Source organism: Trichomonas vaginalis, chromosome VI (assembly GCF_026262505.1).
Source record: "Trichomonas vaginalis G3 chromosome VI, whole genome shotgun sequence".
Classification (NCBI taxonomy): Eukaryota; Parabasalia; order Trichomonadida; family Trichomonadidae; genus Trichomonas; species Trichomonas vaginalis.
This window is the reverse complement of record NC_067208.1, coordinates 1691013-1704941: the sequence shown is the minus strand read 5'-3', so window position 1 is coordinate 1704941 and position 13929 is coordinate 1691013. Positions and strand designations below refer to the sequence as shown.

The 13929-nt window shown below is 29.7% G+C and overlaps 5 protein-coding genes and 1 pseudogene across 6 annotated transcripts, besides 4 other annotated features; 4 read left to right on the top strand and 2 right to left on the bottom strand.

The window, feature by feature from the left end:
• Window positions 1-226: 226 nt before the first annotated feature.
• Window positions 227-268: a mobile genetic element.
• A 1854-nt stretch (window positions 269-2122) lies between these two features.
• Window positions 2123-2620: a mobile genetic element.
• A 1148-nt stretch (window positions 2621-3768) lies between these two features.
• TVAGG3_0787460 (DNA/RNA polymerase superfamily) lies at window positions 3769-4686 on the top strand (the record flags this gene model as incomplete). The annotated part of the gene is made up of 1 exon (XM_051246661.1): window positions 3769-4686. The coding sequence occupies one exon, from the start codon at window positions 3769-3771 to the stop codon at window positions 4684-4686; it is 918 nt and encodes a 305-aa protein (XP_051082136.1).
• A 1719-nt stretch (window positions 4687-6405) lies between these two features.
• Window positions 6406-7708: a mobile genetic element.
• TVAGG3_0787440 lies at window positions 6486-7612 on the bottom strand (annotated as a pseudogene). Its single transcript has one exon. A coding segment is annotated over exon 1 (1127 nt).
• Window positions 7709-8264: 556 nt separating the features above from the next.
• Window positions 8265-8837, top strand: TVAGG3_0787420 (uncharacterized protein; the record flags this gene model as incomplete). Its single annotated transcript, XM_051246660.1, has 1 exon — window positions 8265-8837. One exon carries the CDS (start codon window positions 8265-8267, stop codon window positions 8835-8837), a length of 573 nt encoding a protein of 190 aa, XP_051082135.1.
• Window positions 8838-8893: 56 nt separating this feature from the next.
• On the top strand, window positions 8894-9352 carry TVAGG3_0787410 (uncharacterized protein; the record flags this gene model as incomplete). The annotated part of the gene is made up of 1 exon (XM_001286510.2): window positions 8894-9352. One exon carries the CDS (start codon window positions 8894-8896, stop codon window positions 9350-9352), a length of 459 nt encoding a protein of 152 aa, XP_001286511.2.
• An 876-nt stretch (window positions 9353-10228) lies between these two features.
• Window positions 10229-13929: part of a mobile genetic element that runs on past the window's edge.
• Window positions 10986-11306, top strand: TVAGG3_0787400 (uncharacterized protein; the record flags this gene model as incomplete). The annotated part of the gene is made up of 1 exon (XM_001283680.2): window positions 10986-11306. The coding sequence occupies one exon, from the start codon at window positions 10986-10988 to the stop codon at window positions 11304-11306; it is 321 nt and encodes a 106-aa protein (XP_001283681.2).
• On the bottom strand, window positions 11856-13556 carry TVAGG3_0787390 (uncharacterized protein; the record flags this gene model as incomplete). The annotated part of the gene is made up of 1 exon (XM_051246659.1): window positions 11856-13556. The coding sequence occupies one exon, from the start codon at window positions 13554-13556 to the stop codon at window positions 11856-11858; it is 1701 nt and encodes a 566-aa protein (XP_051082134.1).

Genomic DNA, 13929 nt, shown 5'->3' with positions numbered 1-13929 from the left:
AAGAGTTCTCAAAAGTATTCACAAAAGCTATTTTTCCTTGAAATTTAAAAATCCTGTTTATCATATATTACCAAATTCAATTCCCTACATATTTCAAAATATTCTATGAACATTTCAATTTTTGAAAAAAAACATATTTTTTCCAAATATATTTATTATCATATTTCTAATAATATTTCCTAAAGCGTCACTTTTTACTTCCTCGACGATTATTTTCCTCTCAAAAAATTCAATAGCTTACATTTTGACAGAACTTAATATGTAACAAGACATAATAAAATTTGAGAATAGTTTAGTCGGTTTTTGCATTTTAAAAATGTTAGTCACCTTTCTCTTTCCAAAGTGAAAAAAATTGTTTAAAATATAAAAAGAATTTTTATTCGCATAGGCGACAAACAAGGATTTATAAATAAATAATGGGGCTTTGAGTATTGATCTGAATTGAATCAGATAATTAGCCATAAAAAATCTTCTAATAACGATTTCTCATGCATGAAAGATGGCTATGAGTGGCGTTAATGAGGGCGTTTGATAATTGGAGTTGGACATAAAATTTGAAGATCTTAATTTTTGAGAATTTTGGTGCGATCTTACTGGTACAAGCAAGAGTATGGAAGGAGATTGAACTGAGAAAAAAACCAGAGCATGCAAAAGAATCATGCTACAGCTTAGTTGAATGTCATTTATGCAAATAAAAATATCTTTTTCAAATTTCAAACAAATTTTTGCCACTTTTTGAAAGAAGATAAGGTAACAAACATTTTAAAATGCAAAACCTAGACTTAAACTATGCCGAAATGTTAGTCACCGTTACGGTTTTTTCTTTGGGGGCGAGCTTGCGAGCCCCCAAAGAAAAAACCGTAACGGTGACTAACATTTAGGAAAAATGTGAATAGAAATATAGAATTCAATTTATTTACTGAACAAAATAGGAAAATTTGGTGAGAAACCATATGTAATGAATATTTAGTAAGGATGTCAATTTGGAAGAAAAGTGAGAAAATTCCTAAAATGCTAAAAATGAATTTTCCAAACGTATTTTTTTATCTCATTTTTTGATTTTGAAAAAAATTTGGAGAGAAGCTCTCTTCGTTTTTGAATTTTATCACGATGGTTTTAAAGTATATTAGACACATGTATTGATATTACTATTTTTGTATATTTTGAGAGAAAATCCCCAAAAAGTAAGAAAATCTAAGACGGTTTGAGAAAATATATAAACTATTGAAAATTTGAATTAAACTTCTAATTTGGAAAGAAGAAAATTCAAAAATCGAGATTTAGACTCAGCATCAAATGGAGAACAAAATGTTTCTTCATATGAAGGAAAAAAATTTTCTAGTAGTAGGATATGACGGGTTTAGTGACTTTTTTTGTTACATCTATATATAGACGATGTATTAAAATATATTTATTTATAAATCATTAAAAAAATTAACATTAATTTTAAAATAATTTATTTTTTATCTTTTATAAAAGAAGCTATATATAGATGATGTCAGATATTCCGCGATTAATTAAACATTGTTTAAATCCTGAATGGGTTAAACTTCAATTTAAAAATGAAGATTGTGAATTATTAAATGAATATGAAAGCCAAAATAAGCTAATGAGGTATAAATATAATGATAAAGAATATTTAATTTCATGGAATCAATGGAGTCATAATCAAAGACCTCATAAACGAGAAGAAGAAATTGAAAATAATGAAATGGAAATCATTGATGACATTAAAGAGGATGGAATTCCTAAATTTTGTAGAAAAACCTTTAGAACTAAGTTAGGAGCATATAAACGTAGAGTATTAAATCCTGAATATCTTAAACATCAATTTAAAAAGGAAGACTGTGAATTATTAAACGCTAATGAATATGAAAATGCTAAATCAAAACTGAGATATAAATATATTGGAAGTGATGAAAGGTGTAAAGATAAAGATAAAGTTTATTCAGTTTCATATAATAACTGGCACACGTTAGGGATAAGAAAACATTTAGGAGATTATGGTAAAAGTTCTGAATTTTTTAAATCTAGTATATACGAGAGAGTAAAAGAAATTAGAAATAATTATTTTCATGAATAAAAGATTCACTACCATAATGAAATAAAAAATAAAAAATTTTTAAAAATTCATGTCTTACGAAAAATTAAAACTTAGTTATGTTTATTATTTTATTTTTTTATTTTGTATGAAATGAGCGTCAAAACTAACAACGTTAAAAAATTAGGATTCACAAACGAGGAAATAAAGGATATATTAGAGGAGGTGGGTTATGAAGTTAATAAATATTATTTAAGAAATTGTCAAAAATTTGCCGAGTTATTAAATGATTTAGATTATGATGGAAAAATGAATAAAGATGATGTTATAAATTTCTTATATCCTACATCTGAAGAAGAAAAACCTAAAGAACCTGATGTTTTCCCCGAATATTATGAAGAACGGATTAAAGATGATGAATACGATGAAATTGAAAGACTGAAAAAATAAGAGATGAAATAGATGAAAAAATTAAGGAATTAAGAGAAGTTGAAAAATATAATGAAAATGAAGTAGGGGGTTTAATGAATATCCCAGCTTCAGAATCAGAAGTTCAGAAATCTCATGAAGAAAGATATAAAAATTATGTCTCAGAATCAACACAAAATTTATTAAATGGTGAAATAGACGAAACACTTTCAGAAGAAGGTACTAAATTTATTCATAAACATAAGTTACAATTTATTGATAATGAAGAATACCCCTGTATCCTGCTTTCACCACCTTTAGATTCTGAGAAATTCAAAAAAGCTCTTAAAAACGTGACATATGCAACTAATACGATTAAGAAAGAAGACCATGATATTTACACAAATTATTATTTAAATAAATGCACGGGTGTTGATAAAGTTTTTGATTTATTAGATAAAATATCAAAAGAAACCATTGGAACCTATAAAATTTTGTGTGATTGTGGTTTCATTATTGAAGATACTAATAATGTTTCATATGAAAGAACAGCACCGAAGGAAGACGAAGTTGAAAGGTCTATACCATTCGTTATTAAGAACATAAAAGATATGAAAACTTATAAACATTATATTTATTCATTTATTTCAGAAAAAATGGAAGCAACCCATAAAACATCTTCTCATCATTTTATAGCTATTCATACATTCCTTTTCAAAGTTGTGAAATTAAATAAGACAGGAATTAGATTTAATGTATCAGGGTACGCATTCTTGAGTAAATTAAAATGTATTCGTCACGTCGCAGATGATAAAAATTTATGTGTTCTTAATTCATTTTATGGGCTTTAAAAAATAAACTTTATTTTTATTTATTTTTTATTCTTACATAAATGAACAAAAACGGAACAGCTAAAATGAATGATAATCAAATTAGAGCAGAAGGTAGAAGGTTATTTAAACGCTTCTATAACATTCCTGATGGTGTTAATCCTAAAACTCGTAGAAGCTATTTAAATGAAGCAATAGATGCATATGAAGGGTTTGACATTTCATCAGAAAGTGAGAGATTAGCGAGAATGTTAAATGTTAATATTGATTTCTATTATTGTGATCCTCAACCAGAAGACGTGGACATAAATAAGGTAGACTTTCCATTAGTGGAATCAATAATGATAGATCCAGAATTTGAAACAGTAAATATTTTATTAACACAGAGTCCATGTGGAAAACTTCACGCTGACAGAATAACAGACGTTGAAGCACTCACCGGCTATAAAGTTTGTCCATATTGTAAAGAAGAAGTTTATTCTATCCGTGATGATCCAGAAAGGAAAAACCAAAAAAAGATTTTTAAAGCATTGTGAGAAATGTAAAGAAAATAATGGGAGATTAATTCAAGACGTTCAGTTGCAAAAGACACAGCAACCATATGCACCACATATTACGAAACAGAAGATATATCAGTGGTTATTAGCTCACAATTTGCAGAAATATTATAAACCGACAAGATATTATATCACTTTTGACTTTGAAACATTAGAGACTAAAGAAGAATTACAACTTTCTGAGTGTGCAACTTTGAACGCTTACTTAAAACCATTCATGGTATCATCAACGGTTAAATTAAACGATAAAACATATACGAGGAATTTTTGTTTAACTTCGAGTGATTCTTTTATTTCTGACTGGATTGAATTTTTATTTTCAACCTGTTCATTAGTTGCTAAATCAAATATGAGTCAATACGATGAATTAATGAAGCCGCAAACGGCGGGGACTTTGTCCCATACATTAAATGAAAAACAGAAGGAAGCATTTAAAGAACTTCTAGATGAGGAATTCAATAAAGTGAATATCATAGGTTTTAATTCGGGAAAGTTTGATTTAAATTTAATTCTTCGTGATTTAAATACTGCAAAATGGAAAATAAAATCAATGCTGGGTTCATCTTCACAATTTAAGCAAATCATTGTAAAGAAAACAAACGCTCCATATGAATCGAGATTTATTGACATCAGAAATTATATAGCGGGTGGGACATTAGACCAATTCACTCAAGATTTCGGAAACAATAAATCACGTGTTAAATCCTTTTTCCCTTATCAATTTATCACATGGGAGAATTCCGAAGAAGAATTATATAAAGTGGAACCATTCACGAAAGATTCATTTTATTCAGCATTAACTCAAGAAACTATATCAGATAGTGATTATCAAATATATCTCAATGATTAGTCATGTGATTTTATCCCAAGCATATGGGGATTCTAAATTTTTGTCCCTATCGTTATCCCAATTGAATTTTTTTTTGGAATTTAAAATTTTTTTTTCTCCATGTAAACTTAAATTTTAATTTTTACCACTAAAATGCAATATTTCAACAAATTAATGAGTAATAATATTTTAATTTATAATAAATATTATAAATCTCCTCAATTTAATGTAATTATTGTATTAATTTTTGTTGAAAATATAAAATCTTCAAGTAAATGATGTGAATTTAATATTTTTAGAATGTTGTTTAATTGTACTATATTATGCATGTAAAATTTTGTTACAATACATTTTATATGGGATCCCCATTGCCCAATTGAGAGAAAATTGAGAGGTGGGATTGGGCTAGCCCAATTCAAAATATCCCAGGTGGAAATAAAAAAATTAACAATTCAACATAAAAAAGCATCTTAAATAATAATGATAAAAAGAAATTTTGTATGAATTTCAATCAAATTTGTTTTTATTCAACTTAAGAAATCACTTCATTAATGAAAGAAGTCGGGTTCACAACATATCCCGATCTTGAAACGAAACAACATGTTTTTTTGATGCCCTAAACGGGGGGGTCGCCAGCAAAAAAAAAGATGTCAAAATTTATCCCAAAAATTTAAAAAAAATCGAAGAAAGTGCATCCCAGGGATTATAAAATTTAAGTTTTCACATCTCTACTCAATGATGCTAAAAATTTTAAGAATAGATTAGAATATTTTATTCATTATTGCAATAAAGATGTTGAAATTATGATTGACCCAATCGATAAAATTATTGAAGAAACATTTGTTTATAAAATTGATATGCTTCATAATCTTTCTTTATCATCGAATGCTTCAATGATTCGTTACGCTTTAGCATATAAAGACTTTAATCCTAATGAAAAATATCCTGAGGAAGAGATAGAATCAAGTTTTGAATTAACGAAAAAGTATTGGAAATATAAAATTGAATCATATAAGAAACAAGATGAAAAAGCAGAAAGAGATACTAAAAATAATGTTTCAATGGATGATTTTCAATACTATCACGATTTAATCCTTTCATCTAAATGCAAAATGTGTGGTAAAGCGTTTACATATGCAAATAAACCAACATTGGATAGAATCGATAATGAAAAACCACATACTAAAGAAAATTGTCAGTTAATGTGTTGTTATTGCAATGTCGTAAAATCAAATAAAGATGAAGATGTTCAACGTTTAAGAATCAATTTAAGAAATTATGCATTAAAAAATAATTTACCAATGACTTTAGATTCAGTTGAAGCTTATCACATTCTCCGTAATGGAATTACGGGTGGTCTATCAAATGTTCAACATAGAGTAAATCTTAAAGGAATCACGCACATTAATAAACTTTCATATAATCCAGAAACTAAAACTGTATCAAATGAGGACACTTCCAACATTATGACTCATTTCGTTGGTGTTGACTTTAATTCATTATATCATTCATCATTTTCATCTAATCCTCATGATTTCATTCAATATACTGACCATAAAATGTATATGCCGGGAAGATTGAATGGTGTTATCATTTGTGATACAGCAACAAAGAAAGCAAAAGCACTGGGAATAATTAAGAAGAAAAATACTTTATTCGTGGCTGAAGTAAAGGGTCACATTGATGAAAAATACATTAATGATTACATAAACTTTTTACCGATAATAAGAAACTTAGATATAGGGTGTCCAAAGGTGTGTTTAGCACAAACCTGAATACTGCGAATAGAAATAAACAAGTTACATATATATAAAGTTTATTTAAATATAATCACCATTGGATTCAATCACGCGTTCGCAGCGATCGATCCAGGCTTGAAAGACACGCTTTAAATCATCATGAGAAAATTGCTCAAATTGCTCTCTTACAAAATTTTCAAGATCATCTGGACTCGCGAATTCGCGTCCTTCAGCTCTCTTTTTTAGCGTGCCGAATAAATAAAAGTCAGAGGGTGCAATATCAGGTGAATAAATTGGGTTTGGAACAACTTTGACATTGTTTTCCACCAAGTAATTCATTACCTTATGACTTTTGTGAACTCTTGAATTATCAAAATGAATTGCAAACTTTTGTTTTTGTTGTTTGGATTTCTCAAACTCATCAGAATTGATAATTTGAGTAAGAACATTGTCAATTAGATACTGAGCATTCATCGTATTAGGTTTTTGAAGAATATCAATTGCGATGATGCCATTCACGCCCCAAAAAACCGACAACATCATCATTGGTGTGTCAATTTTTTTCTTCGGGAATGTTTGCGGATTTTCATCCTTCGGGATCCACATGATTTTGGCTTCTGTTGCATATTGAAACCAAGACTCGTCCCCTGTTACTAAAAAGCGAAACTTCTTGGATTGATACGCACCCAATATAGAGAGGAGCTCTTTCGAAGATTGGACTCTAGATTTTTTTGAACTGAATTAAGGTTGTGCGGAACCCAACGTGTATACGCTAGTTTGTAGTTCAAATAATTGTGCAGATAATAACTGACTGTTGTACGTGGTATCTTTGTCATCTCCTCTATCCTTCTGAGTGATGCTCTTGGGTCTTTATCTAGCGCTTGAAGAATTGCTTTGATTTTTCTTTGATCCGGCGATTTTTTGTCAATTTTTATGATGGGCGCCTTTTTGTTCATGAAGTGATACATCCTAACATGATACGTTACAGTGGAATAGCTAGGAGCATCCATACCGAAGCATTTTACCAATGTCTCGTAGATTTTTTTACAGTCTTTGCATTTTTTTGCAAGAGCGAGGATGTTTTCTTTATGATTCATTAAAAAAATGAAAAAAATCCCGCCAAAATTTCCCGCGAAACCGCCTCTTGTCTCAAAATTCATTTTATATCCCGGCATGGCGCCAAAATACAACATACTCATCATATACATATATTCATATTTTTTATTATATATTTATAATCAGCATATATCTCCTTTAATAGTCTCATATAGAGCGCTGTGCTAAACGCACCTTTGGACACCCTATATTATCACAGATGAAAAAACAATTGGCAGTTTTATGTATAATTACATGAAATCAAACAATCTACCAGTTGACCAGAAACAGAGGAAATTAACTCAGTTAGCATCAACACACAACCAATATCAACCATTTTCTTCTTATTATCTTTGGTATCTAATAGACAGATTTCATTTTATCATTGATGACATTCAATCAATTTTAACATTTACGAAAAACACTTGTTTTAATGAATTTGCGAACAAATTTATGAACGAAAGACAAAAGGCTGAATTAGAAGGAAATAAAGGAAAAAGTTTATTTTGCAAGATTTCGCTTAATGGATCATATGGTTACGATGCAATGAATACACAAAATTACGCAAAGACTAAAATAATGAATGCACAGAAGGCACGCGTTGCATGTATGTCAAATAAGTTTAAAAACATAAGAGAAATAGGAGAGGATACGTATCAAGTGATGCTCAAAGATAGATTTTATAGATGTGATACATGTTTACAAGAGGCATTCTTCACTTTAGATAATGCTAAATACTGGTATTTGGTTTTCATTTATGATTTTATGTATAAATGCATGGATGTTAATCGTTTTCATTTCATTGAAGGTGATACTGATTCATCTTATTGGGCTATTGCTGGCGATCCAAGTCTTCCTAACACTCAAGCATTTCAGGCGATTGTAACCGATAAACAATTTTATGATAAAAACATTTTCAAATTCGCACCATTTGATTTCTTCTGTTTTGATGAGAAATTTAAACCTAAATTAAAGAATAAAGCTGAAGAAAAAGCACATGATAAGAAGTTATTGGGTTTAGCAATTGAGAAACAAGGTGATAACATGGTTGCTTTATGTCCTAAATGTTATACATCATTCAACGGTTCAATTGATGGAAGTGATTTTAAAAAGATTGCACAAAAAATGAAAGGTGTTAGTTTACGACAAAATAAACAATTAACACCTAAAAATTATTTGGATATAATAAATGATAAAGTGATATTTGATGGTCAGAATATTAATTTACAACTTAAAAACGGGTCAATGACTCGCTTAACAATCGGTAAGACTGCATTAACAGGAGCACACACTAAGGCTGTATGTTGTGAAAATGGATGTTGTATGCCATTTATTTAATACAATTTAAAAACGTAGGGGTTGAGTCATGAATTTAAAATTTTATTTTTAATAAAATGCCACAGAAGAGACAAAAGGAACCGAATAGATTTATACCAAATGGTTTTAACTTTCAGATTCCAAATAATCAACCACAACGAATTTTTCAAATCCCACCACAGCATCAACAGCAGCAACAACGACCACCACCACCACCACAACGTCAACGGAGAAGAACATTCACCCCTGAAGAAAGAAATTTCAATAATTTGATGCGTCAACAAAATCAAGGTTTGAGATTTTATCCGGGTAGTAATGGTATACATATAAGGCATCCAAATTTAGATAGAAGATATACCGCTGAGATTCATATTTTACCTAATAATACGGTTAATTTTGCTGGATTTTATGATCATCATCAGGAAATCTGGACTCCACCATTTGATACCGTTTTAGAAGGAGGAACCGTTAATGATGCGATTCAATATGTAAATAATGGTTTTGATACTATGATTCAAAGAGGTGGGCACCCTTAAAACATTTATTTTATTTTTATATAAATGGATAACGCAGATTTAGAAAATTTAATTGATGATTTAGTACTTAATCAAAATTTTCTTAATTATTATGAATTAAAATCATATCTCCAAAAACATAATAAAAATATAACAGGTGATGATATGGATTATTATTATTCATATTATAAAAATGAAATTTTGAAATATCATGATAAAATAATTTCTGAAATTAAAGACAAAATTAAAAATAATGAATATACAAAGGGAAAAACTAAATCACGACTTAAACAGTTGAACGATTTCAAAAATAAAGTATTAACAGAAGAAGATATTGATGAATTATATAAATTATATAATCCTGAGCCGCAAAAACCAAAGGAACAAAAACAAAAGAAGAAAAAGCCGAAAACAACACCAAAAGAGAAAGTAGCAAATGTTCAACAGCTAAAGGTGCAAAATGCCCAGGTCCTTCAGACCATAAATGATGCACAAGCTTTAATTTATGATTCATTAGTTAAACCATATTCAGCCCGACTTTTAAATGAAGATCAACTTTTGGAATTCATCCTTCAACATAAACTCGAAGCGGGAAAGTATATCAAACCTTTATATACAGCATATTTAAAACAAATGAATAGAATACATCCAGAATTAATGAAAGGAAAATCAACAACTAAAACTTCATCATCCAAAATCAAAGCAGATAAAATTAAGCCACTTGCAATACCAAAACCTCCAACGACAGTACCTCCTCCTTCAGTTAATCCTTCATCATTCACTTTATTATATCCATTTCAAACATTAAAGAAGCAAAAAGATTTTAAAAAGGATTTCAAGATATTAAATAAACCAATTGACCCGAAAATTCAACCGTTAAAGGAAAAATTTAGTCGCCCTTCATTTGCTCCATATCCATATTCATACGAAATCGATCATCTGGAATATTCAAAAGGAAACGTTACTTATTTATTTGCCATTAACATTAACACTAGATATTTATATTGCATTCCGGTGAAAGGGAAAACAGAACAGGAAACAAGAAGAGCTATACAATACTTACTAGATCATGAAAGAGTAGATAATATAAGGGGTGATGGTGATAAAGGATTTCAGGCAGCTATGATTCATTATTTCCCACAAATTAATTTTTACTTTTCATCCTCTCCATATACGTTTCATAATAAAATAGTTGATGCGGTAATGAGAACTCTTAGAGATGCGTTAGGGGTTAACGGTCAGATATACTGGGATGGAAATCATGACTCCATCATACAGCAGTTAGTATATTATTACAATAATACATGGCATAGAACTATAAACATGAAACCAGTGGAAATGAAAAATGATATTTCAAAAGAATGGGAATATATTAGAAAGCAAATGGAAAGGTTAAATGATGTTAAACGTGAACAAATTAATTCGGGGCTCATGAATTTTAAACAAGGGGATAAAGTTTTGATTCATCTCGATTATGGAAAAACTGATAAATCAATGACAAAAAGAAGATGAAGATTTGACACAATAGCTGAATTTGTTAGATATATTAACGGCAATGCATTAGTTGAAGTTGACAATAAATTAATAGAAATTCCGATTTATTTTATTACTCCATTATATTTAAATAATATTTAATTTTTTTATTTCGTAAGAAATGAGTGACAACGAAGCATCCAAGAGTCCTGATTCAATTAAGATTCAGAGTCCAGACGATGAATATAAAAAGAAACTAAACAGAATTAAATCAAAAATATGCTATTACAAAAAGAAGCCGCAATGCGGCGGGGCTGATGCCCATAAAACTAAAGGAACTGAAAACGATAAAGAGAGGAAAGAAATAATCGAAAAATTAGAAACTTACCGTTCAATCCTTAAACTGAGTGAAGCAAAAATAAAAGAATTTAATAGAATAAATAAATTGATTGGAAGAGATGAATTTAATAAAGATGAATTTTTAAACTCAATCCAAATTTAATTTTTATTCCTCTTCGACAACGTCTCTTCGAGACGCCGAACCCTTCTGGGTTCTTCTTTCCATCATTACTGCATAACCGCATTTTCTCGGTTTTCGTGGTTTGTTGTTTTTAATTTGTTCTTGCATCATTTTTATCATTTCCCCCCTTGTTATGATTTGTGGTAAATTTTGAGCTTGTGGGGTATCCATTTATATAAAAATAAAATTTTGTTATCAGTTATTTTATCATCATTTTATTAAGTTCATCTTTAGTTAATTTGAATGATAAGAAAATTTATTTTTGAATAACTGAAGGTGTCACTACGTCACCATGTGTCACCTGGTTAATTAACTTCTCTTAAAATTACTGACAGCATGACATTTAGACAACAGGTACGAAAGGAGGAAGGCATTTATGAATTATTTTTGAATAACTGAAGGTGTCACTACGTCACCATGTGTCACCTGGTTAATTAACTTCTCTTAAAAATGATGACAACATGACATTTAGACATCACAGCAGGATTAATGCAAAAATAAATTCCAATCATACTTTATACTGCAAGACCTTCAGGTCTCGCCGCTTAGCGGCTCATTTACAGGTATTTCATCGTCAGTAAATGAATCCTCATTATCGTTTGGTTCAACCTGTTTATATAATCCTTTCATTTCTTCTTTCAAAACATAACACCATGTTTGTTTACCATCTATTCTTCTCTGTTTCCTATCACATTTATCCTTAATGCTCATTTGAAAGTTTTTGTCTTTCATGTCTGATGGTTTGCAGCATAGAGCATTTTTACACGTCATACCTGCACACAATTCATCATAATGTGTATTTATCCATTCATCTAAAGGATTTGTTGATAATTCTATTAAATCTTGTTTGGCTTCAGTCATCGGTATGATTCGTACGTTAAATGATGAAAGGTCATATTGCATAAAATACGTCAGTAAATTATCATAAAATTCCTTTGTGCATGAATCCATTAAATTCTTGAAATAATCAAATTGACCCTTGAATTTACCATTAACTCTTAAAACTACGTATCTTCTGTCTCCAACTTCAATTTTGACAGGGTAGACGTTATTAGTTACCAAAATGAAATTGGCAACATTCTGAGCAGTTCTTCTGGGTTGATTCTTTTCATTAATTCTTATTTGATTATCCGTAATAATTGATTTCAAAGCGTTGAAGTTTGCGAGTCTATCTTCACCTACATTCTTGAGTTCATTAAGTACAAGAAACATTTTATTCTCAACTACTGAATTGAAATTACCCGTTAGCTCACCTATTTCGGTAATGTTTTTACATGAATAACCAGCGAGAAGTTCAGAAATAATGTCTGTGAATCTGTTTTTACCTGTTCCCTGAAGTCCTTTCAAAATAATTGCTGTTTCATTCTTGATTCCAGGATGTTGAATCATTGATGCAATCCAGCCGAGAAGGTATTTATACACTTCATCGTTATTATCACAAATGGCTTCTTTAATGAAATTCATAAACATCTCAATTTTTGAGTAATCTGGTTTTTCGAGAATGTTGTATTTATAACCTTGAAACGTTGAGAAAACATCTGGAGAATCAGATTTAAAGCAAACACCCTTAACGGTTAATGAGGATAATTGATTTAGTAGTACATCCCATGCTGTTATTGTTTTACCTTCTTCTTTAAATAATTTAATCATTTTAAGTGACTCTTTCATGTTTGATTGAAGAACGAATGATATTTGATTCATTTTGTCGTGGATATTATAGTCCTTTTGAATGAAATATTTATTTCCACAATCTACAAAACGGATGACACGTGATAAATCCTCAATTACTTCAGAACTGTTTTTATACTGATGATTTTCAGCCTTGCGTCTAATATCTGTTATCAAAAACGAGTCATCAAGTTTTATATCAAATGTTATTTTTGGCTTACGTAATAAAGGTAAAACGTATTCATCATAATATTCTTTTTGATATAGTTTTAGAATCTTCACTAAAACAAATGGAGAAGTCATGAAATGTGCATATCTACTACGTGCTTTTTCAAAATTACTTTTAGCATTTTCTGTTAAACTGCAGAAGTTATAAACGTTATCGTATGCTTCATTAATTAAATGATTAGGTAACGAATTAATAGCTTGAAACAGTGTGAATAATGTTATTTCTTTTTCTAAATTCATGTTTCCACTGTCATTATGTACTTCAAAATCACTAATACCATCGACTATGCTCTGGGCAAGTTTATCGTCAACGTTTACATCTTTGTTTTCATTCATGATAGTCTTTATTTCTTCGTTCTTCTGTTCAACTCTTACCTTAATATTCAAATCATTTAATATATCATTCACTGTTCTGGTTATGGTCGAGTCGTAACTTCCACGAATGAATGAGTATGTATTGATTGGTTCTGTTGCATTCTTGCGAACTCTTGAATCAGCCATAACTACTAAAGAACGCTTTGAATCATCCATAGAAGTCATTATGTCAATATCATAATCATTGCCGGAATAGCATTTAATCATTCTGTTCGAAACTGAATAGAAGAAATTAGTGTTACAATAAATGTGAAGACCTCCTGAAGCGGTTTTAACGATAACATCTTTATCCGAAAGTTTTGATAGAATGTCTTTTCTAACTGTTTCTTTAAGT